Source organism: Silurus meridionalis, chromosome 13 (genome assembly GCF_014805685.1).
Source record: "Silurus meridionalis isolate SWU-2019-XX chromosome 13, ASM1480568v1, whole genome shotgun sequence".
NCBI classification, from domain to species: Eukaryota; Metazoa; Chordata; class Actinopteri; order Siluriformes; family Siluridae; genus Silurus; species Silurus meridionalis.
In genome coordinates, this window is record NC_060896.1 from 14719543 (window position 1) to 14744617 (window position 25075).

At 37.8% G+C, this 25075-nt stretch overlaps 2 protein-coding genes across 4 annotated transcripts in view; one reads left to right on the top strand and one right to left on the bottom strand.

The window, feature by feature from the left end:
• carmil2 (capping protein regulator and myosin 1 linker 2) overlaps positions 1-15544 on the top strand; it is a 51382-nt gene extending 35838 nt beyond the window's left edge. The window contains exons 32-41 of one of the 3 annotated variants that reach the window (XM_046864030.1): positions 246-349; positions 455-1211; positions 2338-2442; positions 2826-2862; positions 8843-8908; positions 9005-9343; positions 12538-12645; positions 14243-14347; positions 14890-15005; positions 15158-15234. In XM_046864030.1, coding sequence (XP_046719986.1) covers positions 246-349; positions 455-1211; positions 2338-2442; positions 2826-2862; positions 8843-8908; positions 9005-9343; positions 12538-12645; positions 14243-14347; positions 14890-14975 — 1707 coding nt within the window. In that variant the 3' untranslated portion in view covers positions 14976-15005; positions 15158-15234. Of the gene's footprint in view, positions 1-245; positions 350-454; positions 1212-2337; positions 2443-2825; positions 2863-8842; positions 8909-9004; positions 9344-12537; positions 12646-14242; positions 14348-14889; positions 15006-15157 lie in introns of all 3 variants that reach the window. The other 2 variants (XM_046864028.1, XM_046864029.1) reach the window with 2 other exon arrangements.
• A 1851-nt stretch (positions 15545-17395) lies between these two features.
• tmem170a (transmembrane protein 170A) lies at positions 17396-24424 on the bottom strand. Its single transcript, XM_046864043.1, has 3 exons — positions 23684-24424; positions 20663-20833; positions 17396-18572 (listed from the first exon to the last, which is right to left on the bottom strand). Exons 1-3 carry the CDS (start codon positions 23802-23804, stop codon positions 18442-18444), a joined length of 423 nt encoding a protein of 140 aa, XP_046719999.1. The 5' UTR covers positions 23805-24424; the 3' UTR covers positions 17396-18441.
• Positions 24425-25075: the final 651 nt, after the last annotated feature.

Genomic DNA, 25075 nt, shown 5'->3' on the forward strand with positions numbered 1-25075 from the left:
TTTATATATGTGTGGGTGTGCTTGGAAAAACTGAATATATGCATAAGGATATGAAAAGAGACAATGTGATGTGTATTTTTGGATCAGTGTACATTGACTGTTGAAACAGTGCTGCTGAGAGTAGCTTTTCTAAATTATACCACAAAGCCACTGTGTTTCCAGAGCGTTTTAAATTTCTACATAATCTGTTAGTCTTGAAAAGTGACCTTGTCTTTTTCTGTGTCTGTGTGTTTATGTATGTGTATGAGCAGGCAGCTGAGAGTGAGAATGAAGTCAATGAGAATATAGGGAGGGTGGATGAGGGTGTAGAGGAGTTTTTCACCAAAAAGATCATCCCTGATGACCCCCTGTGAGTATGCACATTCGAAGATTTAGATATGCAGTGGTTATTAGTTGTAAACAGTGTAAATACACAATACACATTCCTTTATTTTTATTCTCTGCTGACTTTCAGAAAGCACCAGAAGGAGGACCCCCTCAATAAAGCACAGTCTGCAGAGTCTACCTGTGGCACGACTTCCACTCTGACCAGCACCTTGACATCCTCTACACCCTCCACAGCCACCACTAAAAATATCAAGAAGAAGTTTGGGGACTTTTTCGCTTTCAAAAAGGTGCGCGCAGGTCGAGGAGCCAAAAGCGAGGGTGCCCCGGAAGTGAAAGTCAAAAAGACTTCAATAGCAGATCTCATCCGACCACTCCGGGAGGCCGCACGTGCTGAGAAAGAACGCGAGAAGGAAAAGGAGAGGGACAAAGAAAAAGAGCGAGAGAAAGAAAAAGAAAAGGAGAAAGTGGAAGAAGAGAGCCTTCACAAGGCACCAAGCACTACTCCCACCATTACAGATACATCCCCCACAGTACCAACTGTAGATAACAAAATGGCACCCACATCCCTCTTTGTGCCAATTTCTGCCCCAATAGCTGCCCCTTCCTCCAGTCCCAACCCTTCTGCCCCTTCACCTGCCAAAACTAATGAACCCCCAACAGTGCTCCCTGCTTCACCCCTGACCCCAACCAAAACTCCCAGTCCAGTAGAAACCATGCTGCCCTTGGAAGGAGAGAAGAGCCGGACCCTAGAGAAGAGCCGAACCCCTGATGGGGAGAGGAGACCCAAGGCTACACGCCGCTCACTTCGAGAGGGCAAGTCTCAGTCTCTTATCCTCCTTACAGGCCTGGAGCCAGGGCAAGACTCTGCAGTTACACAAGCTAAGGTAAGTGAACACTGTTGTTGTACTTTCAGTTTCAGTATAGGTCAAGGCAGAGGTGTTTGGTTTGATGAATGAAATGCCTCTTATACGCCTTAATGATTGCAGTATATCATTGTAAGGTTTATAACTATGCAGTCAGTCAGGGTTGTCTGAAAGGATTTGTGAAAGAGTCTCCCAAAGAAGCAAGACCTATAATTTTAGTGCCAATGGTTATGTTTAGCTTTACCAGCCCATGGTCACCACTTGACACTATCTAGTTAAATATTTGGGTAGTGTGCAGCATGTTTGGGGTTGAAGCCTATTTTTTTTTACACTAGGAATCTACATCTCTAATTATAAAAAAATGTTGCAAGTATATGTTTCATTTTTAAGCATGGAATTTATCTGGTTAAATTAATGCAGCCAATTTTAAACAAAAGCTAAATGTTAACATCAACTTATGGAATCAAGGCACTGGATGAGAGAGGCCTGTGTGAGGGGCGGTAGTGTGATAGTGTGATAGACTACCTTGATACTGTGGGCATGTTGTGAGAATACCATAAGCCTGTCATGATTTGGCTCAAAAAATACTATGAATATTTTTACAAATACTGCAATGGTGATGTCAGTCTTTTGAAAAAGGAATGTTCTTTTTGCTGACTTAGCTTTGAAATTACATTTGTATTGACTATATTATTAGAGATGCAGCTTAAATGTGCGTGCCCCCCCTATATATTTTGTCCTCTACTAAAATGTTTGTATACTTTTTTCTTTTTTAGTTGCTAATTACAATTGACAGTTCAATCATCATTAAGCTAACACTAATTGTCCTATTGTAAGTCCTGTTGTGTGGAGACGTACACAGCTACATTGTCCAGGATAAATACTAAATCAATTTAATCTTTCTAGTAGTTCATATTAAAAGGTAAAATAAACTGTAATTCAGAGGAACGACTGCACGCCTGTATTGCCATTTCTGATCCTCTAATTGGATTCTGTAAATGTACACAAGCTCAAGCTTTCAAAATTCAAAACAGGCAGGAAATAACTTTTTTAACCAGACATTTATGTATACGGTGTTATCTGTAGCAAGACGTATTCTGTAGCTCTTGTCATTGTGGTCATGCCTGCTTTCTTTCTTGTTTTTTAGAAACACTCATCTGAAAGCTCCTCCACTTTTGAACAGCGGCTCCATGTTATGCTGCACCGCATGGGGGTCGCCAAAACACCTCCCTTCGACTCCAAAAAGAGTCAGGTGTGTGTATTTTGTGTGTGACATATATGTCATATATAAATCCCCAATGTAACTTCCACAGACATGTATCCTAACAGGATGAAGATGAAGCTCCCACTTTTCTTGCTAGGGCTATTTTAGCTCGCCTGTCCGAAGCATTAATGTAAATGTTCGTGTAGTTAACATACACTCTTCAAAATGGTTGGTTGGATGATGATCTAAAACATCAATCTGGACAGCGCAGATCAATTACAGTGTTAATAACACACGACCTGGTTTGTGCTACAAACTGAAGATTTTATATGTTTAGCTTCTGAACCAAAATATTAGAAACGCCATGCCTTGATAAATAAAGGATTATTCAAAAACAGGCAATTTAATCAAATCTTATTGTCCTCTTGCAGAGCAAAGATGAGGAGCTGAGGAAAGCCAACTCAGAAGGTAAATCCCTAATTCCTTGCCCTTATTATCGTCTGTATTTGACGTGGCTGTCCATTGTGGTAACTGGAGATTTTTACTGCATTCGTAAATGTGCAACATTTGCATTTCTGTGTGCCAATGGGAGCAGCCTGAAACTGCTTATTAGATGTTACTTGTGCTGTGCAGTCATGCATAATGGCAATCCCTGTGTGATGGTTTATAGTGTGTAAGCTACATAATGTCACTTTATTTAGACCATTTTGTAAAAGCACAAGTTCTGTGTGGAACTACATCATGGTCATTTCTCTTGTGTTTGCTGTACATTTAAGACAATTGTTTTGAGGGCAAAAGATAAACGTAAGATGATAGATCAGAATTTCAGCTTGCTTATTTATTTGTTCAAGCTACAACACCTATATTCAGTTGTTGTTTTATTTTGGAAGGGTTCCTGATTTCAGTCTTCTCTTCAGGAGGTGAAATGCATTTTCAATTGAGGCCTGGTGGTCTGACTTTGCAGTCCTTTGTTGAGATAGCAGTGTTTTTGGGCCATTACCCTGCTGCAATGTTTCTCACAATTAGATTGGATAAATTACTCTGTAAATTGGCAGACAGATATTTTTAATATGCTTGGGATTTCATTCTGCAAACATTATGAGTTTCATTATTAATAAAGATTAGTTAGCCTGTTCCAAAAGCAGCAAAGCAGGTTCAATCCATCAGTCTATGTTTTGGATCATGAGCAGATTCCAGCCTAGCCCATTGATTCTTACTGCTGATGCGTGGTTTGCATCTTGTGGTATAGACTCAATATTCTAGGTCTCACTGAACGGTGGATTGTGTTACATTGCCCTGTGGAGGGTGTTCATGTGACCGACTATTGGTACAGACTCTCCTCACTTTACGAACATTCATTTTACGAACATTTGTGGATACAAACAAACCTGTCCTCAAAGTGAAATAAATCTCGAAAAAATTATAAACGGAGGAGAGCCGCCATTAGCTAGACGTCGACCCTAACGAGTTTACATGATGCGCATGTATTGTATTGTTTTTTTGATAGTATTTATAGCTCTTACATCATTAGGAGATCTGCGTAGTCAATAACGAACACAGTAACAACTTACGAACAAATTAATGGTACGAGCGATCGTTCGGAATGTAACTCGTTTGTGAAGTGGGAAGCGACTGTATTTCTTTTTTTCTCATAATCTTTCTTTAATCAGTTGCAGTTGTTTGCTTTGGCTAAAATTATAATTCTATCATTACACCAGTGTTTCTTTTATTCAGGATATTTTTGTAAAATGCTTGTGCAATGGCTCTGATTTTCATTCTTTTATCTTCAAAATTGCTTGTTAATTTCTGATAGACAATGGGTTCAAACAGAAGGTGGCATGTTCAGTACATCTAGATGTAAATTATCAGAATGTGAAAAACTGAAATTCTTATCTATTGTTTCATATTAATACATATATCTTCATCTACTTTTGACTGCTCCTGTTAGGGGTCACCACAGCGGATCATCCGTCTCCATACCCCCCTGTCCTCTACATCTGTCTCTTTGAAATTAACTACCTGCATGGCTTCCCTCACCACATCTATAAACCTCTACCTTGGTCTTCCTCTTTTTCTCCTACCTGGCACCTCCATCCTCAGCATTCTTCTTCCTATATACCCCATGTTCTTTTTCTGCACATGACCAAACCATCTCAGTCGTGACACTCTCTCAACTTTGTCTGAAGTTCTATCACTGTTGCACATTCCACAAATGTTTTAGTATGCTATAACTTCAATACTTACAATAATGTCTAATATTTAGTCCAGAGGTGGCCAACCAGTCAGAGACCGAGAGCCACATTTTTGACTGTGTTACCGCAAAGAGCCACATCATACACATGGGCACACATGAACATCACCCATCCCTTCCTCTTACACACACACACACCTCTGCTCAGCCAGATTTATTGTAAATGTCACACACCAACATAATGACAGAAATTGACTCCTACAGTTCTAAGACCACAGGACAGTCATTTTCAACAATGAACATTGTGTGCACTGTCTCACACACAAACTCTTAGTTTAACCAAGTCCACAAACAAAAATATAATAATTTACAATAGCGTTTTTCTTTTACTATGCATGTTACTTAGTGGGACTTTTGGCATTCCTTGCCTTGAACAATCCACTTCAAATCTGCCTCGTATTCGAAGCAATTCTTTCACATGGGTGTCAGTCAGAACAGATCGATACTTTGATTTCACGTGTTTCAGGGTAGAAAACAAAGACTTTGTGGGGGGTTTTATGTGCGTGTTCACTTCGCTTGAGTTCAATACGGTATTTTCGTCAAATGCGCATGCGCGTGAGATGAATATACCGCAGGGGTGGGCAATTAATTTTTACAAGGGGCCACATGAGAAACCTGAATTGTGTCAGTGGGCCACATCAACGATAATATTTTAGGGATGCACCGAAATGAAAATTCAATTCAAATGGCAATGAAATCCATAATTTTTTGTGTTCTGCCTTTTGCCTTGGCACCATCACTGGAAAACTTTTGCCTTTTCAAAAACGTCCTCTACAGACGGAGTGCGCATGCTCGGATTGACTTTACTTTTCTGCGCCGCGTTCTTCTCATATTTAGAATGGCAATCGGGATGTTTGGATTTCAGGTGATAAGTTAAACCCGACTTGGAGAAACTTTTTGCAGATACACCCCCTCTTGAAATTTCAGCATTGCATGTTTTGCACATCGCTCTCCGCAGACATGTTGCTCTTATCCAGATAACCGTGTGCTGACTGCGCTTTTTTATTGCGTCATTGCAGTTGTGTTTCTGCCGTGTTGTTTCGGTGATTTAGGTATTTCCGAAAATTCTCGGTGCATCCCTGTAATTTATGATTGGCCTCATGCCAAGGTCTGATATACCGCAAAGTTTCCCAGTAGGGGCAAGCTCATTTAAGTCTTAAAAATACCGTATTGAACTCAAGCAAAGCGAACACGCACATTAAAAATCAAACACACAAAAATCGATATGAACGTAAGAGCCGCATTCGGCTCGCGAGCCGCGGGTTGGCCACCCCTGATTTAGTCAATTGGCAGATGCTCATTCTGAGAACAACTTTTAAAACAATTGAATCTCTATAATACAACTGCAATAGAACTGCAGGAGAGCAGAACTGGAAAGACAAAAGTCTAAATGTGATTTGTACAAGTGCTAGAATGATCTAGGTAGTAACAAAAAGTAGAACATTTGAACCTAAGTGCATGAATAATTAAACAAGAAGAAATACAAAAGATAAATTCATTTAGCAAAATGTTTTAAGTGGATGCTTGTAACTACTTTTGGGATATGTGGAAGCTTTTATGTGACAAATAAATGCGATTTTTCAGTAATATGAAACCTAATCATATAGACTTGGCAGTAACATTTTAAAGAGCTGGATTATCTGAGTAGATGTTTCAGCTGCACTGTGTGAGAAATCAACAGGAGCCATGCAATGTGATTCCGGCATATTATAGCACCCTGTTTGTAACAGGGTGTGTGTATAATGAAAAGAAAATTCTTTGTACTTCTGATAATCGGCAGCTTCTGTACAGCATGGCATTCCAATACAAAGAAACTCCACTGACCACCAGATCTCAGGAATCATGTTTCCATAAATATTCTCCACTGTGGTTTCTACTATGAATAAACATGCAAATGAAGGTTGAGAACTGAAGTCTTCAATTTGAATACAATAGCCAGGTGTGTGTTTGTGTGTGTGTGTCAGGAAATTATTATTAACTATAGATTTAATATTATATTACAGATATTTAATAATAAAAAAAACCCACTAAAGAGCAGTTTAAGCCTCAGCTCTATTTAAATATTATTGGATGCTATAAGCCAGGGGTGGCCAACCAGTCAGAGAACGAGAGCCACATTTTTGACTGTGTTACCGCAAAGAGCCACATCATACACATGGGCACACATAAACATCACCCATCCCTTCCTCTTACACACACACACACACACACACCTCTGCTCAGCCAGATTTATTGTAAATGTCACACACCAACATAATGACAGAAATTGACTCTTACAGTTTTAAGACCACAGGACAGTCATTTTCAACAATGAACATTGTGTGCACTGTCTCACACACAAACTCTTAGTTTAACCAAGTCCACAAACAAAAATATAATAATTTACAATAGCGTTTTTCTTTTACTATGCATGTTACTTAGTGGTACTTTTGGCATTCCTTGCCTTGAACAATCCACTTCAAATCTGCCTCGTATTCCGTTGTTGCCATTTGAAGCAATTCTTTCACATAGGTGTCAGTCAGAACAGATCGATGCTTTGATTTCACGTGTTTCAGGGTAGAAAACACAGACTTTGTGGGTTTTTTTATCTGCGTGTTCACTTCGCTTGAGTTCAATACGGTATTTTCGTCAAATGCGCAATTAATTTTTACAAGGGGCCACATGAGAAACCTGAATTGTGTCAGAGGGCCACACCAACGATAATATTTTAGGGATGCGCCGAAATGAAAAGTCAATTCAAAAGTCAATGAAATCCATCATTTTTTGTGTTATGCCTTTTGCCTTGGCACCATCACTGGAAAACTTTCCTGCCTTTTCAAAAATGTCCACTACAGACGGAGTGCGCATGCTCGGATTGACTACTTTTCTGCGCCGCGTTCTTCTCATATTTAGAATGGCAATCGGGATGTTTGGATTTCAGGTGATAAATTAAACCCGACTTGGAGAAACTCTTTGCAGATACACCCCCTCTTGAAATTTCAGCATTGCATGTTTGGCAAATCGCTATCCGCACACCGCAGACATGTTGCTCTTATCCAGATAACCGTGTGCTGCTGCACTTTTTTATTGCGTCATTACAGTTGTGTTTCTGCCGTGTTGTTTCGGTGATTTAGGTCTTTCCGAAAATTCTCGGTGCATCCCTGTAATTTATGATTGGCCTCATGCCAAGGTCTGATATACCGCAAAGTTTCTCAGTAGGGGCAAGCTCATTTAAGTCTTAAAAATACCGTATTGAACTTAAGCAAAGCAAACACGCACATTAAAAAACAAACACACAAAAATCGATATGAACGTAAGAGCCGCATGAAACCAGCCAAAGAGCCGCATGCGGCTCGCGAGCCGCGGGTTGGCCACCCCTGCTATAAGCTGTTGAGCTGTTAAATGTATAAGCTTTGGGCACCCTGTTGGCCTGCCACAGTATATAAATTACTTTCTGCTCAATTCTAGCATTTTCTTCAATTGGATCAAATGAGATGAATAACTTTCAGTAAGGTTTTTTTTCCGACAATTCACATTGGGCTGTTGACACATGTAGTTGGATTTCAGAGCCTGTAAAAAATGTCCTGTTTTGGCATTATTTTTGCCATGTTAAATCTGTACACAGTGTTCCCTGGTGGTCTAGTGGTTAGGATTCGGCGCTCTCACCGATGCGGCCCGGGTTCGATCCCCGGTCAGGGAACCAACCCCAGCCATTAGGGTTGCACAAGCCAGTGCACTCTTAGTGCCGGTCCCAAGCCGGGATAAATGGGGAGGGTTGCGTTAGGAAGGGCATCCAGCGTAAAAACGTGTCAAATCAAACATGCGAATCACGAATACAAATTATCTGCTGTGGCGACCCCTAATGGGAGAAGCCGAAAGAAAGTTTAAATCTGTACACAGTGATCCCCCGTTTACTGCGGTGGTTACGTTACAAAACCGACCGCGATAAATGGACGCCACCCCAAAAATGATATTTTTTTGTATACAGTACTGTACTGTATTAACATTTTACTGCATTTTTATTAATACATTTCATTATTTAAACATAAAACTCCCGAAAAACAAATACGTTTTTTGGTCTATGGTACTATCCGCGAGAGACAGAGCAAATAATTATGTGGCAAATACACCGCGGGCACGAGATTCAAACCACAGTAAAGCAGAGGACTTGCCGTGAATCAGCTATGTTTTTGTGACCTACTTCTTTGTTTGTGTTAGGGGCAATTCTGGACAGCCAGCCTGAACCTCCACCCATGAAGCCACGCACCATGTCCACCTCTTCAGGTGACAACTCTTTTTTTTTATTTTCTGTCTTGGTATCATTAAATACTATCACTGTATTTTATTAAGTATTACTAAAACCTTTTTATGTATTGTCAGACACCAGAAGGCCAGTGCGAGCCCCCAACACTGAACACCCACCACTTCCAGAACGACCAATAGGTCCTTTACCCCCCAAACCAACCCTTAAACCCACCTATATTCCCCCAGGTGAGGTTCCAGTGGCCACCAGGTCCATCTCTCCCATCCCTAGGCAGCCCAGTCCCTTACCTGATACTCCAGCATCAGTGGTGGAGAGTAGAACTTCCTCCCAGTCTCACACAAAAGAGCCTCCAACTCCTTCTCCAAGGAAAGAGACACCTCCAGCCCCTTCACCACGTAGGGTCCGTAGCACAGACCCTCAGGAGAGAGCCGAAAGAGCACAGTCTGTTACTGAAGGTATGGCTAGAGGAAATTTAATAATTAAATTGGGTTTATGATATGAGTGTGTGCTTAACTTTGAATGTGGTTTAATGATAATGAAAACGTATTGATTAGTTGATTAGTTCATAATTGTTAGTAGTTACTGAAGAATATTTTTAAGATGAATAACTAATCTATTTTTATTACATTAGCCAAATTAAAAGATGCTTAACCAGTTATACCCTGCTACTAACTTATTATATGAGCAAAATTAAACTGATTACGTAATGCTTGCAACTTTTCACTGTATTATTCTAAAATAAACCTGTAGATAAAACTTCTCTGATTCACTGCTCACCTGTTCTAGTAGGTGAGCAATTTTGTAATAATGATTTAATTATTTTTTTTACAAAATAGGCTCATTTTTGCTTGGACATTAGTCAGAAAATTTTAATTTTCCACCGGTCGTATCAGAATCTTACAAACATACTAAATGTGGTCAGACAAGGTAACAAAGTGTATCAGTATACTGTCACTATATATAATTGTCCAGCTTCCTGAATCCTGGAACATGAGACTAAAGCCACATGGCAGCAGTAATTGACATAGTGCCTCCTAGTGGTGGTGAAAAAACTTTTATCGCCCTCCCTTCCTGTTTACATTCATTCCGCATAGCTTTTTGAAAAATATAAAGTTTATAATTTAGCGATGACAGTAATTAAAATATAAGCTCTATAGATGACAGAAATGGTCACTGTAGAGTCTTTTACACAGCGGCCACTATTGCTTTTTTACAAATAAAATGAAATGTTGAATAAAGCCGCGTCAGACAGTTTTCTGGATGTAATTATTCATAGCCTTGGATTCAGGTAGTAACTCAACAGTGCAGTCCTCAGAACAATATTGTGGTAGCTTTGATTTCACTGCATAACATCTGCATAGCAGTGACAAATGTCAACTTCTTATGATGTAGCAAGACAAGATTTCTGTTGTGGGAGATGCAGAGCTTTAGGTTCCTAAGTCATTTCTGGAGTTTAATTGTTGCGGGAAGGTAATTAGGGAAAATGTTCTCATGGTGTAAGGTACATATTGCTGGATTAGCGGTTAGATTAGGGGTTTTATGACACGTATGATATTGGGTTTACTGTTAAGTGCATGAACTAGAAAAGAAGATTGTAAAGGGTATTATTAATTATTACGAAATTTGTTTTGTAATTTACCGCTTCTATTTATCGTTAAATTTTTTGCTGCACTGAAGTCTTAAAAGAGCTTTGGAAAAATTCTGGTGATAACCTGACATTAAATGCATGAATATTTGTTGATTTGGAATTTGTTGATTGTAAAATGCTTTTTTTTTTTTTTTTTGAAAAGGGTAATTTGTGCATTCTTGAGATTGATGCATTTGTGAGATTCCTCACAATAGTGCGCTAACCCAAACCTTTGTCTAATTTAACATTTTTATGCATTTTATGCATACGAACCAGACAAACGCAGGTATATGAGTATTTCTCCAACGTACAATGTTCCATGTCAGTTTACAGAACCAGCATATGATCTCTTGCATATGTTTATCCAGTTTGATTTCAGTTCAAGCTCAGCATTCCCATCAAAAGAAGCCAATTCTTACTGTACACGAGCCCAGAAACCGTTCTGGAAACTAGTGCAGAGCGCTGATTTGTTCCAGCCATCAGACACTGCTAGGGCAATATCCAGAGTATTACCATATTGCAATGGCCCACTTTAAGGTTGTTCCTGTTAGTCTTGTTAAAAACTGTGGTGATTTTTTTGCAGTACCAGGGCATATGTCATGAGTTTGATAGCTGAAATCCAATGAGAACTGTAGTAGAAGGCTGTGATATGTAAAGGGAACCCCAACATACCTGTCAGATAGGGCCAGGAGTGCCTTAATGTATAAACTGGCAGAAGAGATATGGAGAGTTACTTACTCAGAAACATTTATTTAACCAGAAAAAAAGCTTGTTAAAAATGTTTACAAGACTAATGAAAATACACAATAATTAACACAACATATCATATATATATATATATATATTAGGGCTTCTAGTAACTATATATGATGTATAGTATAGTAACATTATATTCTGGTCTTTGGACTACTGGAGCATGTTGAGTGGCTACGGAAGGAACTAATTCAAATGTTGATCCATGATAAACTTATGGTCTCCCAGCAGATTACTTTGTTCTGTGACCGCCTTAAGGAGTTCTGCAATGGTTCTCCTTTCATTATTATGCTGTTAGATTAGTGTGTGATTTGATTAAATGTCAGTGATGTTTTAATATTTAATAGTTGAAGATGATAGAGTATTGTCCCTAAACATGAAATGACATGGAAAGGACAACTATAGAGTAGCAATGCGCTAATTTGATATTAATTATAAGTGCTGGATCAAATGAGATTTTGCATGTTTAAAAACTTTTTTCCCAATCTTTGACTTTCTACTTTGAATACAATCATTTATTCACTCAGAAAGTCATATAAAATGTTGAAAAAAGGATGTACATAAGAAGTATATTGTCTTTATACATCTGCCATTCTGCATGTGATGCATGTGCTTTCCTACTTTAAAGAATTCCAGATATATGAAAAAGGTATGGCACTCTTGGCATAGACTGAACTATATTAATGTTTTAGGTGTTCTCAGAAGAACTCGCATTGTCCTTAAGAGCTCTTAAGTCTGTATTGAAGGTTGTGAAATCTGCAGAGAGAACTAAATCAGGCAGTTTGTCCATCCAGTTGTTGGTTTCAGTCATGGCATCTTACATCTTTGATAATGTTTTCCGAAGTCAAAAGAGAATGTGCTACACATGCATTTGCCGTAGTGCATACATTTTATATAAACACAAACACTTAAAATACAGTGGCACTGATATTCTAATTCCTTTAAATACTGATTTACAAGGATCTACCTTTTCTTTATATTATGAATATTTTATGTATGTGCCACTTGCTCAGGATTTTAAAAGCACATTATTATTAGATCTTTCATTCCAAAGTATGTGGAGACAATTACATTTAATTATGGTATAACCCCCTGATTTATTTACTGTACTGTTGTTTAAAATGGAATAATCGACATGTGCATGCATTCATTTAGAAGTTGATCAGTGTTTGTATTTATATTTGGAGTATTAATACACCACATACATTTGTAGAATATGTTGTGTGTTATGGGAATAAATACAGACACTTTTCCTCTTTTCCCTCATAGAAACTCTCCCCAAACCATGGCCTCGCATGAAACCGTCACCTCAGCGTCGAGCCGTCTCTGTCCATGAGGATGCCCTACTTCAGCACGCTGCCCTGCTCGACCCGGAAGGTGAGCTTTTGTTTCAGTGTCCATGTCCCACCCTGCACAAAAAAAACAAAAAGAGATTCAACTCATATGCTATTATGTCTAGTAAAAAACCCAGTCCGTTACCTATAAATGTTTTTTGGACATTTTGAGTTAAGCGCTGCTAATTAAATGGTTAACAGGTGGTCTGAGCCCTCATCACGACTCATTACCCTCAAGTGATCAGTTATAAAACTCAATGAGTCTCAAATGAGTAAAAGATTCAGCCAGCTGAGCAAATTTAAAATATCACCGAACAATTTGTAGTGAAACGGAAACATCCAAAATCCTTTTTTTTTTATGTGCATACAATCTGTCAAAATTAAAATACATCATCTTTGAATTCTATCATTTTAGTATCAAGACATAAAAATTATCTGGTCCTTATCAGTTTTTTATATGAGGTGAATATAACCTCAGATAAACAAAAACACGATGTCTTACACTGTCATTATTTATATAAAAAATAATAATAATAAAGCCAAAATGTAAAAGCCAACTAAGTACATATTTACTGCTTCTATAGGATTTAAGAGGTTTAAATGTAAGATGTAGTCAAGTGCTGCTCATTAAATCCCCCTGAGGAAAGACATCAACAAGGATCTTGAAAAGTAATTGCTGCTGCCCATCGTTTTGGGAAGGATTATAAGGCGGTTTCCAAACCATTTTGAAGTGCATATTCTACAGTGAGGAGCATTTTTCACAAGTGAAAAACATTCAAGACAGTTTGCATCTTCTCAGGAGTAGACCAGTCAGCTAATTCAACCCATGGTAAGACCTAGCAATGCTTAGAGAAATTGCAAATAAACAAATAAATAAATAAAAACAGATGCTAGATGCTAAAGCTCTTAAGGCTAAAGCTTAAATGGGGTCATGTAACAGGACACTGATCACCAGTGTAAAAGCAAATTTACAAAAGAATGGCTAAAAAGGAACAGAATCAAGTTGTTGCAGTTGCCCAGTCAAAGTGCAGACTTTAAACCAACTAAAATGCTGTGGCAGGACCTTAAGAGAGCTGTGAACAAACAAATGCCCACAAACCTCAATAAATTGAAGCAATGTTGAGGTTGCTTTATGATTTGACTGAAGTATGTTCTAGATGGCCATTACATTTACCCACTAAAGGATCTGTAATTTACAGCATTTGGCAGACGGCCTTATCCAGAATGACTCTCATACAATGAGCAGTTTAGGGGTTAAGGGCCTTGCTCAGGGGTCCAGCAGTGGCAGATTGGTGGTGCTGGGACTTAAACTCATGACCTTTTCATTCAGAAGTCCATCTTCTCAACCACTGAGCTTCTAGTTCCCTTTCAGAGTTCTCACTCTGGAGGATGTAGCTTTTACTAGGAGTAGAGTATAGTCATGATCTCTTCAGAAGAAACCAAAGTCATAAAATGTTTTTATGACTTTGGTTCCTTCTGAACATTTCTATAACAAAATAATATTTGTAGAATTGTATATGAAATGATACTATATGTTTCAAAAGTCTTTGACATTTGTTGGAGTATTTTTGTAGAAAAGAAAAAAAACAGTGGGATTGTAATAAAATCTGATTTTGTGGTTATACTGTGGTCTGCCTCAGAGCTGAAAGCTGCATTGCCCCGACTACAGAGGTCACCGATAAGGAAGCGGGTAAACCTGGGAGAACTGGAGCCCTGCTCTGAGGACTTGCCTGAGGGTGAAGAAGGTGAGAAGAGATTAATGCAATTTATGGGGGAGATGATAAATGAGAAGTAGTGACGTTGCACTTGTGATGTCTTTTTTACGAAAAAGCTGGCTCTACTAGGTGAATATTGGGAGAAATGTATTTTTGCAGATTCACTTGAACTTGGTTGTTGAACACCTAGTATGGTATATCAGGACGTGTGATCATAGATAAACTAATAAATAGAAATCAACCTTTTTAATGAAGAAACAGTAAAAAAAAGATGTACAATAACAATAGCCTAGTAATTTTTTTTACCCTATTTGGCATTGTACATTTATATATATTTATATATATATATATATGTATACACACACACACACACACACACACACACACACACACACACACACACACACACACAGGTGCATCTCAGTAAATTAGAAAATCATTAAAAAGTTGATTTATTTTAGTAATTCAATACGAAAAGTGAAACTTGTATATTATATAAATTTAGCACACACAGAATGATATATACTGAAAGTTATTTTATTTCTTTTAATTTTGATGATTTTGGCTTACAGGTAATGAAAACCCAAAATTGAGTGTCTCAGAAAATGAGAATATTTTGAAAAAGTTCAATATATGGGGACTGGTGGTGTCGGACTAATCAGCTCATTAACTCCAAACACCCGCAAAGGTTACTAAAATAAATAAACTTTTTTAATGATATTCTAATTTATTGAGATGCACCTGTATATATAAAATACAAAGCTTATATGTATGTTTTATTTTTGGATGTGGTCTCGGCCTTGTCTTATGTTTTCAAAACTTTTTCTGCTCCACCCAAAGCTAAAACAGCAGCGAGAGAACGCTACAGGGGAAAGGCTGTAGAGACAGACAGCACTACTGCCAACTATGGCCAGCCTGAAAAGAGTCTAGGTGGGATGGGTGAGGAAGAGACCATCCCAGAAAAAGGGGCGTCGGTCTCCGAACAGCACACAGCACAAGGAGAGTCATCAGACCAAAGAACTGAAACCCTCTCACCTGAGACATACATGGACTGAGCCCTGTGCAAATTCTATTTTGTATCATGTCTACCTTTGCCTTGCACGTCATATTATGTACAAAAGAATGAATTATGAACAAATGGTTTTAAAAAAACAAAACAAAAAGGAAAAGAGTAATCCAATACATATACTTGTTAATAATTATTAAAAAGTGAATAATGTTGTGTCATTAATTGTCTGGAACATGTTTGTTTTATAAATCACTCACTGCACAGCTCAGACTGGACTGGATTTTACTGTCCGTGCAAATTTCTGTGTTCACACAAAAAAAATCCAAACATTTTCTAGACTAATCTAAGCATTTTTCTTCCCCTCCGGTTCATTAATTGTCCATGAAAATGGGCTTGTGTTTGCATTGTAAAACAGCATGTGTTGTGAGAGAGAAAAAATGTTGCATATTATTAATTTAGGCTCAAAAATCACAAAAAAAACCTACTGCAGTCCATCATATACACAGTGTGAGTGAGAAGATATTCTCTTTTCATTTTCTAACAACCTTCATGACTTTTAAAAAAAAATATAAACCTGCTGCTATTGCAGTTTTCCCTAGAATACGGCCTTTGTGAGAGGAAAAGCCCACACGCTTGAGTCATCGCTGCGTGCGTTCCTATGCAGTGTGTATATACGGATTCTCTGCAGTAACACCGTGTTCCTCCCCTTACTGGGTATGGAGCTGCAGGGTTTGGCTGAGCAGGACAGCCATCTGTGAAAGTGTGGCGAGCTGAATAGGGAGGGAACAGAGGGAGGATTAGTCGAGAGGAAAGCAGCTCCATCATTGGAAAAAAAGTGTGAAGAAACGCCGGGCCTTCGTGTGTAATTTTTAAAAAAATAACAGCATCTCATTTAGGCTCGTTTTCTGGTTCAGGCAATGGCTTAGAAAGTGAAATTTTATTATGTAGCTCTAAAAAGAACAAACAAAAAGGACCATCGAGTCCAATGATGTGTGTAAAACTCAATTTAGCACAAGTGCAAAAAAGATTTATTACAGTATCAGTGTGATTTTGTGTGCACAGACACAACACTGCACATTTTTGTTCCAGTCTTTTGCAAATATATAATTAACATGAAGCAACAGCTAGAATCTAAATTATTTTATTACATGAAAATATTGACAATTGGCATTTTAAATGTACAATTTAAAATCTGACACCTCTAAAAGAAAAAAATAAGCCATACACCCTATATTATATACATTAAACAATTAATCCTTATTTTAGTAAAAACAAAGATAAGGGTCACAGTCATCATGCAGAATAAGAAGAATAGATGGACTTTAGAAAAATATATCAGTATGTGAAATTGTAAAGTTCATAAACCCAAAAGCAAAGTGTTCAATCTGAACCATGTTCAAACTGCCAAACATTCTTGCTGCAAAGAACTTTTAAGTGTAAGGACCTCTTTCAGTCCACAATTGTGCCAAGTTTTGGAAAAAAAAATAGTATAAAAAAGATTTTGGGCCATTCTGTATTATGCAAATCAATAATCATGCTAATTGGTCTTTTTTTTTTTCTTCATGTTAGCCTGTTATCATGAAACGAACCTTTAATTAAAATCCCGTACTGATTTCCTGAGACGAACTGCTACAACACAACAGCAGCTGAACCTGCTGCTTACACACGACTGAGAAATCTATTCAGCAATACTCTACTGCTTCACTCCTGCAGTAGAGATGCTGATTGACTGGTATCACGACATGTGACTGATGGAGTAAACGCAGTGCTTGTACCTATGTAACTAAAAATTAAAAAAAAGCATTTGATTTCTAATAGGAGTAAGCTCAAATATTTTAAGCCTATGCTCTTTTTGAGTTAGGAGTCATATAATTGCATAAGCCTTTTCAGGACAAGATCTAAAGGTCACAGAAGGTAAATTATATGATAAAGTGTACATTTAGCATTAAAATCTCTTTGGTTGGAAAGCCAAAAACGAGAACATACATGTTCACATAGCCGACAACAAAGAAAATAATAAATTGGTTGTCTAATACGCAATGTGAGAAAAACACCAATGGAACATGACACATCAATCAACCAACTTTAATAGGAACACCTGTATATTGATGCAGTTATCTAATCTGGCAGCAGCAGATAGAAAAGAAAAAAAAAAAGGTAATTCTCCTCTGATCTCTCTTATCGAGAAGTTGTCTCAGCCTATAGACCCTCTGCTCACAGGAGGTCTTTGTTTTGTTTTTTTTGCACCATTCTGTGTACACTCTAGTGAGCGTGATGTGTGAAAATCCCAGGAGATTAACACTCACTGAAATACCCAAGCCAGCCCATCTGGTTCCAACAACACATCTCCATTCTTACTTAATGTGAACATTAAGCTGCTGGCTCATATTTCTATCATATTATACACTACACTGCTGCCACATAATTGGCTGGTTAGATAACTGCAAGAACGGATGTAGTTCTAATAAAGTGCTTCATGACAGTACATGTTAAATACGTAAAACTGAATTTTCTTAATGTAGTGCAACAATTTAACGGTTCTAACGGTGTTAAAATACCTGTATTTTCTTAGTTTACTAAAAACTTAATGGGGCAAACATTTTTTTCCTACAAACTTATTTACTTAATGTAAATGAAATATGCCATGTTAAGAACATGAGAAAGCTGGAATGGACATCAGACTCAAAATAGCTCATCGTGAGCCTAATCTGTGTTACACTTAACATTAAGACTCATCTGTGTAATTGGAAAGAAAAAAAAAAAAAGAAACAGCATCACTCGTTCTGAAAGTGGAAAGTTATCAGAGTGGTGTGAAATCATGGTGAAAACACTGTAACATTCTTTTTGACAGGGGTCTGCTTGCAGACATAGCATGTAATGGTTGCCTGCAAAATTTATAAGTAAGCTCATATGCAGACGTTTTCATAGAACATTTGTTCAGCCCATCATCTGTCCACTGATCAGGGAGAAGCATTGTCTGTGTGAAACCTTTAGGGGCTCTGAAAATGATAGCTGTGGGGACACACATTGAAAATAAGGCCTCAGTGTTTTTGCATATAACATTCAGGGGAAGTGAAGCAGGTCTACAGCTCTCACTGTGCTCAGTGGCTCAGTGCTACAGCGTGGCCAACACTCTGAGGAAAGAGATGACCAGAATGAAGAAAGACTGGCCTACTCCAAACACAAAAGCCTCCAACGAGATCATCCTCTTCCCCGCTGCCATGTAGACTCCTGCTATTGCTGCACCTGGAACAAACCACAAGAAACTTCATCACATAACGTGCACACAAATGCGACATCCAAAATAAAAGTCAGTGCGTTTCATTTGAAAAGCAAGACACAAACTAATTCATTCATAAATGGTCCAGATTCCAAAACACTTTAGGACTCTGTGTAAAATAAAAACAGAATGCATTAAATATCAAATGTTTAAACTGAGAAAATGAACAATTTTAAGGGGAAAAAATACAGTAATTTTTTATTTGAAGGCTACAACACGACTCAAAATATTTGGGATGTGGGCAACAAAAAGCTGGAGAACTAAGTGTTGCTAAAAAGAAACAGCTGGAGGAACATTTTGCAACTAGGTTTCATTTGCTGATCGTTGCTGGTCTCTAATATATATGGGCTCAGGAACACTACCAGAAATCATTATCTATGACCACAGTTTGCAGTGTCTTCCACAACTGCAGGTTAATGCTCTAACATGCAAAGAAGAAATCCATATGTGAACGAACTTTCTTCTTTTGGCTGCTCCCGTTAGGGGTCTCCACAGTGATCATTTGGCTCCATACCCCCTGTCCTTTACATCTGCCTCTTTCAAACCAACTACCTGCATGTCCTCCCTCACCACAACATAAACCTCCTCTTTGAGCTTCCACTTTTCCTTCTGCCGGGTCCGTCCTCAGCATTGTTCTACCGATAAAGAAGCCATATGTGAACATTATCCAGAAATGCCACAATCGTCTCTGGGCCAAAGCTCATTTAAAATGGACTGAGGCAAAGCGGAAAGCGAGTCCGTCGAATCAAAATTTGAAATTAGTTTTGGAAACCATGGACACCACGTCCTCCAGAATAAAGAAGAGGGGGACGATCCAGTTTGTTATCAGCACTCTGCACAAAAAGCTGAATCTCTGATGATATAAGGATGCTTGAGTGCGCATGTGGAAAAGCACCATCAGTGCTGAAATGTATAAATGGGTTTCCAATGCTTCCATCCAGATACAACTAAATAATTTTTTATTTGTATATCCCTTTTAACAATGGTCATTGTCTCAAAGCAGCTTTATACAGATAAAGTGGTAATAAAATAATGTACAAGTTTATCCCTTATAATTGTAAGTTTGTCCCTGATGAGCAAGCCGGTGGCGATTGTGGCAAAGTAAAACTCCTTTAGAGAAATCAGACACGTGATGACGTCTTTTTCAAAGAAGGCATTGCATATTTCAATACAATGCTAAACCATAAAGCATGGCTTCACTGAAAGAGAGTTTGGGTGATGAATTGGCCTTGCCTGCAGTCCAGTCCTTTCAACAACTGAATAAATGTAACATCATGAAACAGAAAATATAACAAAGAAAAAAAACTGTTGAGCAGTTTTGATCCTGTCTTAGACACAAATTGGACAACATTCCTGTCCCTAAACTCCAGCAACTGCACTCTTCATGTCCCAGACATATACAGACTATTGTTAAAAGAAGAGGGCATGCTACGCAGTGGTAAACAATATAAAATGTTTATATTTTACTGTGAATAAAATGTAAGTTTAAAGAATTCTGTTTTTATTTACATTTTACACAGCATATCCCAACGCTTTTGGAATTGGGGTTGTATACGTTCACATGAAAAGAAGAAGAGCAAGTGTGATAAAAAGCATTTTAAATGAGACCTGGTGATATCCTGCAACATGAACAACCACAGCCGTTGAATAATGGATGTGGGCGTGTCCAGAAACACAGCAAAGTTGAGAAAATTATGCAATTATAGAGTGACTTTGTGCAATGACTACCAATGAGTGAATTCAGTAGTCTGCATATGGTGCATTTTCTGATTAGTTGTTAAATGTGGAATAACAAAAGTGTCACCTATTGATAAAAGTTACTATAGTGACCACTAGTAGGAATGTCTACAACATGCATTTCAACATAACTCCTTTCACCATGGAGTCTTCTACCATTTAATCAGGTGTCAAGATACTTTGCTATAATAGCGTATATATTCTTCAGCATTACTGAACATTTCTACCATGGAAAAATTAGCAAACTGTGTTACTAAATTGTGACCAAACTCGAGCTCTTGATTGGATCTAGTATTCTAAGGCAGGCTAAAATACATACTTGTGAGCACGCCTCCCAACAGAGGCCCTATAATGGCCATGAGTATGATGGCAAGGGGAAAGAAACGTGCCATCTTATGTCCTCGGAGTGTGGCGAGCGCCAGGAGAGCTGCGGGAATGTGGAACACCAGCGAGGACACTCCAGCCCACAGGAAGACGCCATACCACATCTCTGAGGAAGAAAAGAAAAAAAAAGAACAAGTTGTTATTCAGACCAAATATACATTTAAATATACATTTACCATTTAAAGGGAAATGTGGTGGATTTTGAAGCGTCTAATAACCACTTGGCATTAGGGCTGTAGTAACGATTATTTTAGTAATTGACTATTCTATTGATTATTCCAACTATTAATGGAGTAGTCGGATAAGAAGTACTTTTTCTTTATTAAAGAGCAAGACTAAATATACAAGAGAAAATAAGACAGGTCTCTTAAAACGAACAAGTAATTTGTTTCTTTTTGTAAAAAATGTAAACCTTAGTGCTTAAATTGCATACAAGAATATCTGTAAAAACTAAACCCATTTAGTGCATTTAATGCCATATAACATCAAAATGCACATACAAATATATAAATAAATAAAAAATCTTGAATAAAAATACATTTTAGGTTACTCTTTTATAAAAAAATATATATATATATATATATATATATATATATATATATATATATATATATATATATATATATATATATATATATATATATATATATATATATATATATATATAAATATATATATATAAGAAATAAAAAATGCACTGTACTGTGTTTACTTTGTGGTTTAGTTTGAAATGATCTCAAAGTATAAAAATTTTCCATATGTTTCTTGGCTTAATCCTATGGACTTTTTTTTCTCATAATCCAACATTTCTGGTGCTTTCACTGGTTGTCTCCTCCAGATCTGACTGTTGGACAGAGTTCTCTCCAGAGATCGGAGGCTTAGTTTGATACCATGTGATTCTCCTATGCCAATTTAATTTTCAATGTGTAAAGCTTTCTGGCACTACAGAGGGGGTGATGTTGCCTGATTTGCAAACGAAGTCGGAATTGTGAGAAATAAAGTCAGAATCGACAGAAAAAAGTTGAGGAAACGGGCGTCCATATGAATTTTCCATATGAGTTTTCTCCCTGTTCCTCCATTTTTTCATTCTGCAGCGTCTTCAGTGTTCACCTGTCCAGAGCGCTCCAGAGTTTATCGGGTGGTGCATCAGTAATAATGGTCCGTGGGAAGGCACAATGCTCCATGTGCAAATAATTTACCTTGATGATTTTTTTGTATTCGAATTTCTCAAGGAATCGTTTCAGCCCTAATGGGCATAATCACCGACTCTCATTGATTCAGTCTTATTCATGCTCTAAGCATCTGTACTGTTCACTGACAATTATGCAAAGTAAAGTGGCTTTGGTAAGATGATTAGTTTCATGCAAAAAAAAAAAAAATGCTTTAATAAAGCACTAAAATTAAACACTGATTTCTTCAGACAATCACTCACTTAAAAAAGATCAACCACAGCTTAATAATTTTATTTGTAATCAATAGGCCCTTTATAGGATTTTTTATTTGTATTTTTTTTTTAAGAAATCAGTTCATGTTGGTGTTTTTCACATATATTAAAGCATCCTGGTAAAAGCTGCACTTTTCACAATTACACTACATTCTAGAGGGGGATAATATAATTTTTTTTTATACTACCTATACTACCTTGAGGCATTTTGTGTAGAAGCTTTTAAAAAAATAGAATATGCCAGTTCCAGTTAACACTGAAAATTACACAAAGGTGCAGCCTCATGTCGACTCTTTTTACAATGTTCGCAATCAAAAAGTCCAGGTGATATTTTTATATTCTGCCTAAAAAAATACACGGACTTGAAACCAGTGAAAAAAGTAACTCCTTATGGCACATGTGCTCCAGGAAAGTCAATCAGCATGGGACACATAGGAAGCATGATCCAGTTCATTTCTGATTCTGGCACAATAGAAGCTCATGGAGAGGTTTAAGGTCATGGAAATGTAATACTGCACCCATCTTGACATAACATTACAACTAAATACTACTAAAAAACACTAATAACAATCTGCAATTAATGTGCTTAATAAACATTTTCCAGTGTGCAAATTATGAGTCTGCATCTCTGGTGAGTAGGTTGTAATTTATTTACATGTTTATGTTTTTGTCATGTTATTAGACAAATATTGATTCTGTACTTCTCCAGATGATGAAGATGCACAGTTGTGGTTGTAGTGTAGAGAATTGGATCTTGCTTTAGTAAAATGATATTTACCCTCTATATGTGAAATGCCTGATTGTTTTGCAATATCTGTATGACCTTAGGGTGAATGTGCTCAGACGTGTAATTCTGGGTAGATTGGCAACTGTCTTGAATGTTTTCCACTTGTGAATTATGTATGTAGCTAATTCTAAGGTCCATGTGATTCTTCTTATGTCCTGATACATAAAAGCATAAAATTCAAAGAGGATGTACTTTCATTTTTGCATGACTATGTGAATGTACAATTGAATCTTTTAAGCTAGGCTGGGTGAAATGTCTAAACTTTTCCATTAAAGCAATAACAGAACGGCTGTTTATGTTCATACTAAAGAGTTTCAGTAAAATAAATTGTCTGTGTTAAGAACAGTAACATTATTAGATAATGTAGAGGAGCAGTACACACAGTCTCGATAACTAGTTGTGAATTTGTTGGTTTGGTTGAATAAGCTGTATGTAAATGTAAACTTCTTTTGAGAATAACATGTTCGAGTTCATTTAGTTAAACACTTTCAGGTGTGTATATATAGTCCATGCTGGTGTTAGCCATTAGCTGCAGCTCCTCCACATTAACGCTCGCTGTGGCAGACCCCTTTAGCCGGTTAGCTCGCAGACTAGCCGGGCTATCTGAGCTAGCAAACAATCATCGCAGGCTAATCTGGTAGCCTTTAATCGACTGGGAACGGATCAGTGTTAATATGTGTAGTTTATCCAAATATACACAAGACTGAACAAAACGCGCTTCTTGCCTGAGAAGTCGCAGAGGGACGTGTCGTTCCTCCCACAGGTAGCATTTTTCCTCGGGACCAAATTCAAGCTCAGAATCTGTTGCACAAATCCTATTTCGGGTAAGTTATAGTCGTCCTGCATTTCTCACTACCTGGACACTGCGACCGGAAGTCAAGCAACTTCCACGTCCAAATAACACCATGAGAAACTCGAGCACAATGCGTTTCTATCATTAACCATTAGCAAGCGAGCCGAAGACTAGCGCTTCCAGTACCCAGCTTCCAAAACACCACCGCTGACGTCACGTACAGCGTTGCGTCACAGCTAAGGTTAATGTAATGCAGCGGTGTACAATCTTTAACATCAGGGGCCGAAGTGAGTGCAGGTTTTTATTCCAAACAAGCAACGAAAAAAGATTAGACACACCGCTGTAATGTATATGAGACAGCACAGTATTGTTGTGGCGGTTACATGAACCAGATAAGAGACATTTTATCCGTTTGCGCGTGCCGTGGAAGAGCGCGTCCTACACCGGAAGTGGACTAATGCTGACGCAGGACTAATGCAGTCCTGTTCGGCCATCTAGAGGAGGACGCAGATGGGAGCCCCTTAAACAACATTGCTCCAAATTAGACACACCATGACTGGGAAAAGATTAAAAAAGATTAAAAAGCACCCAACAAATGTGAATGTAAAGCAAAGATCCCAACACTGGCCCTGGATAAACAACCCAGATGAGGATGGGTTCCCTCTTGGGTCTGGTTCCTCTCAAGGTTTCTTCCTTGTGCCATCTTGGGGACAAACTTACACTTATAAAGAACATCTCATTCATTTTTATACACCACATTATCTGTGTAAAGCTGCTTTGAGACAATGTTCAATGTTAAAAGTGCTTTACAAATACAAATGAAGTGAATTGAACAACCCCTTGATATTGATTTTCCTGCTAGAACAATTCCACATCAGCCTAGGAAGCACTGGTACTGGGTGATTAGTTTAGTTAGGTACTGTTGTCATGGCCAATTAATATTGTCCAAAAGTAGCAAATACAAAAACAAACTGAAAATGCCAAGTAAACAAAACAAACTAAGTTCAAGACCCAATGTTGTAGTGTAAAAAAAGAAGGATTCTTTTCAGAAACAAAATCAGTCAGTTCCATGGAAGCATCAAAAAACATAGTAAATGTACAATCTTCATATATCCTCTTCTGTAACCTGTGTAACACCTATCTTTTTTATTTTCCAACTATTGACTCATCCACCACCATTATCTTTTAATTACTAGGTTCATTCCAATCTAATAAAATAATGGTTGCAGAACCCATCTATCACTATTTTTTTCTAAGTAACATATGATTTATTCATGGTCGAAGCCTTGGACTGTTCATGGCACTCTTAACACACTTTAGAAGT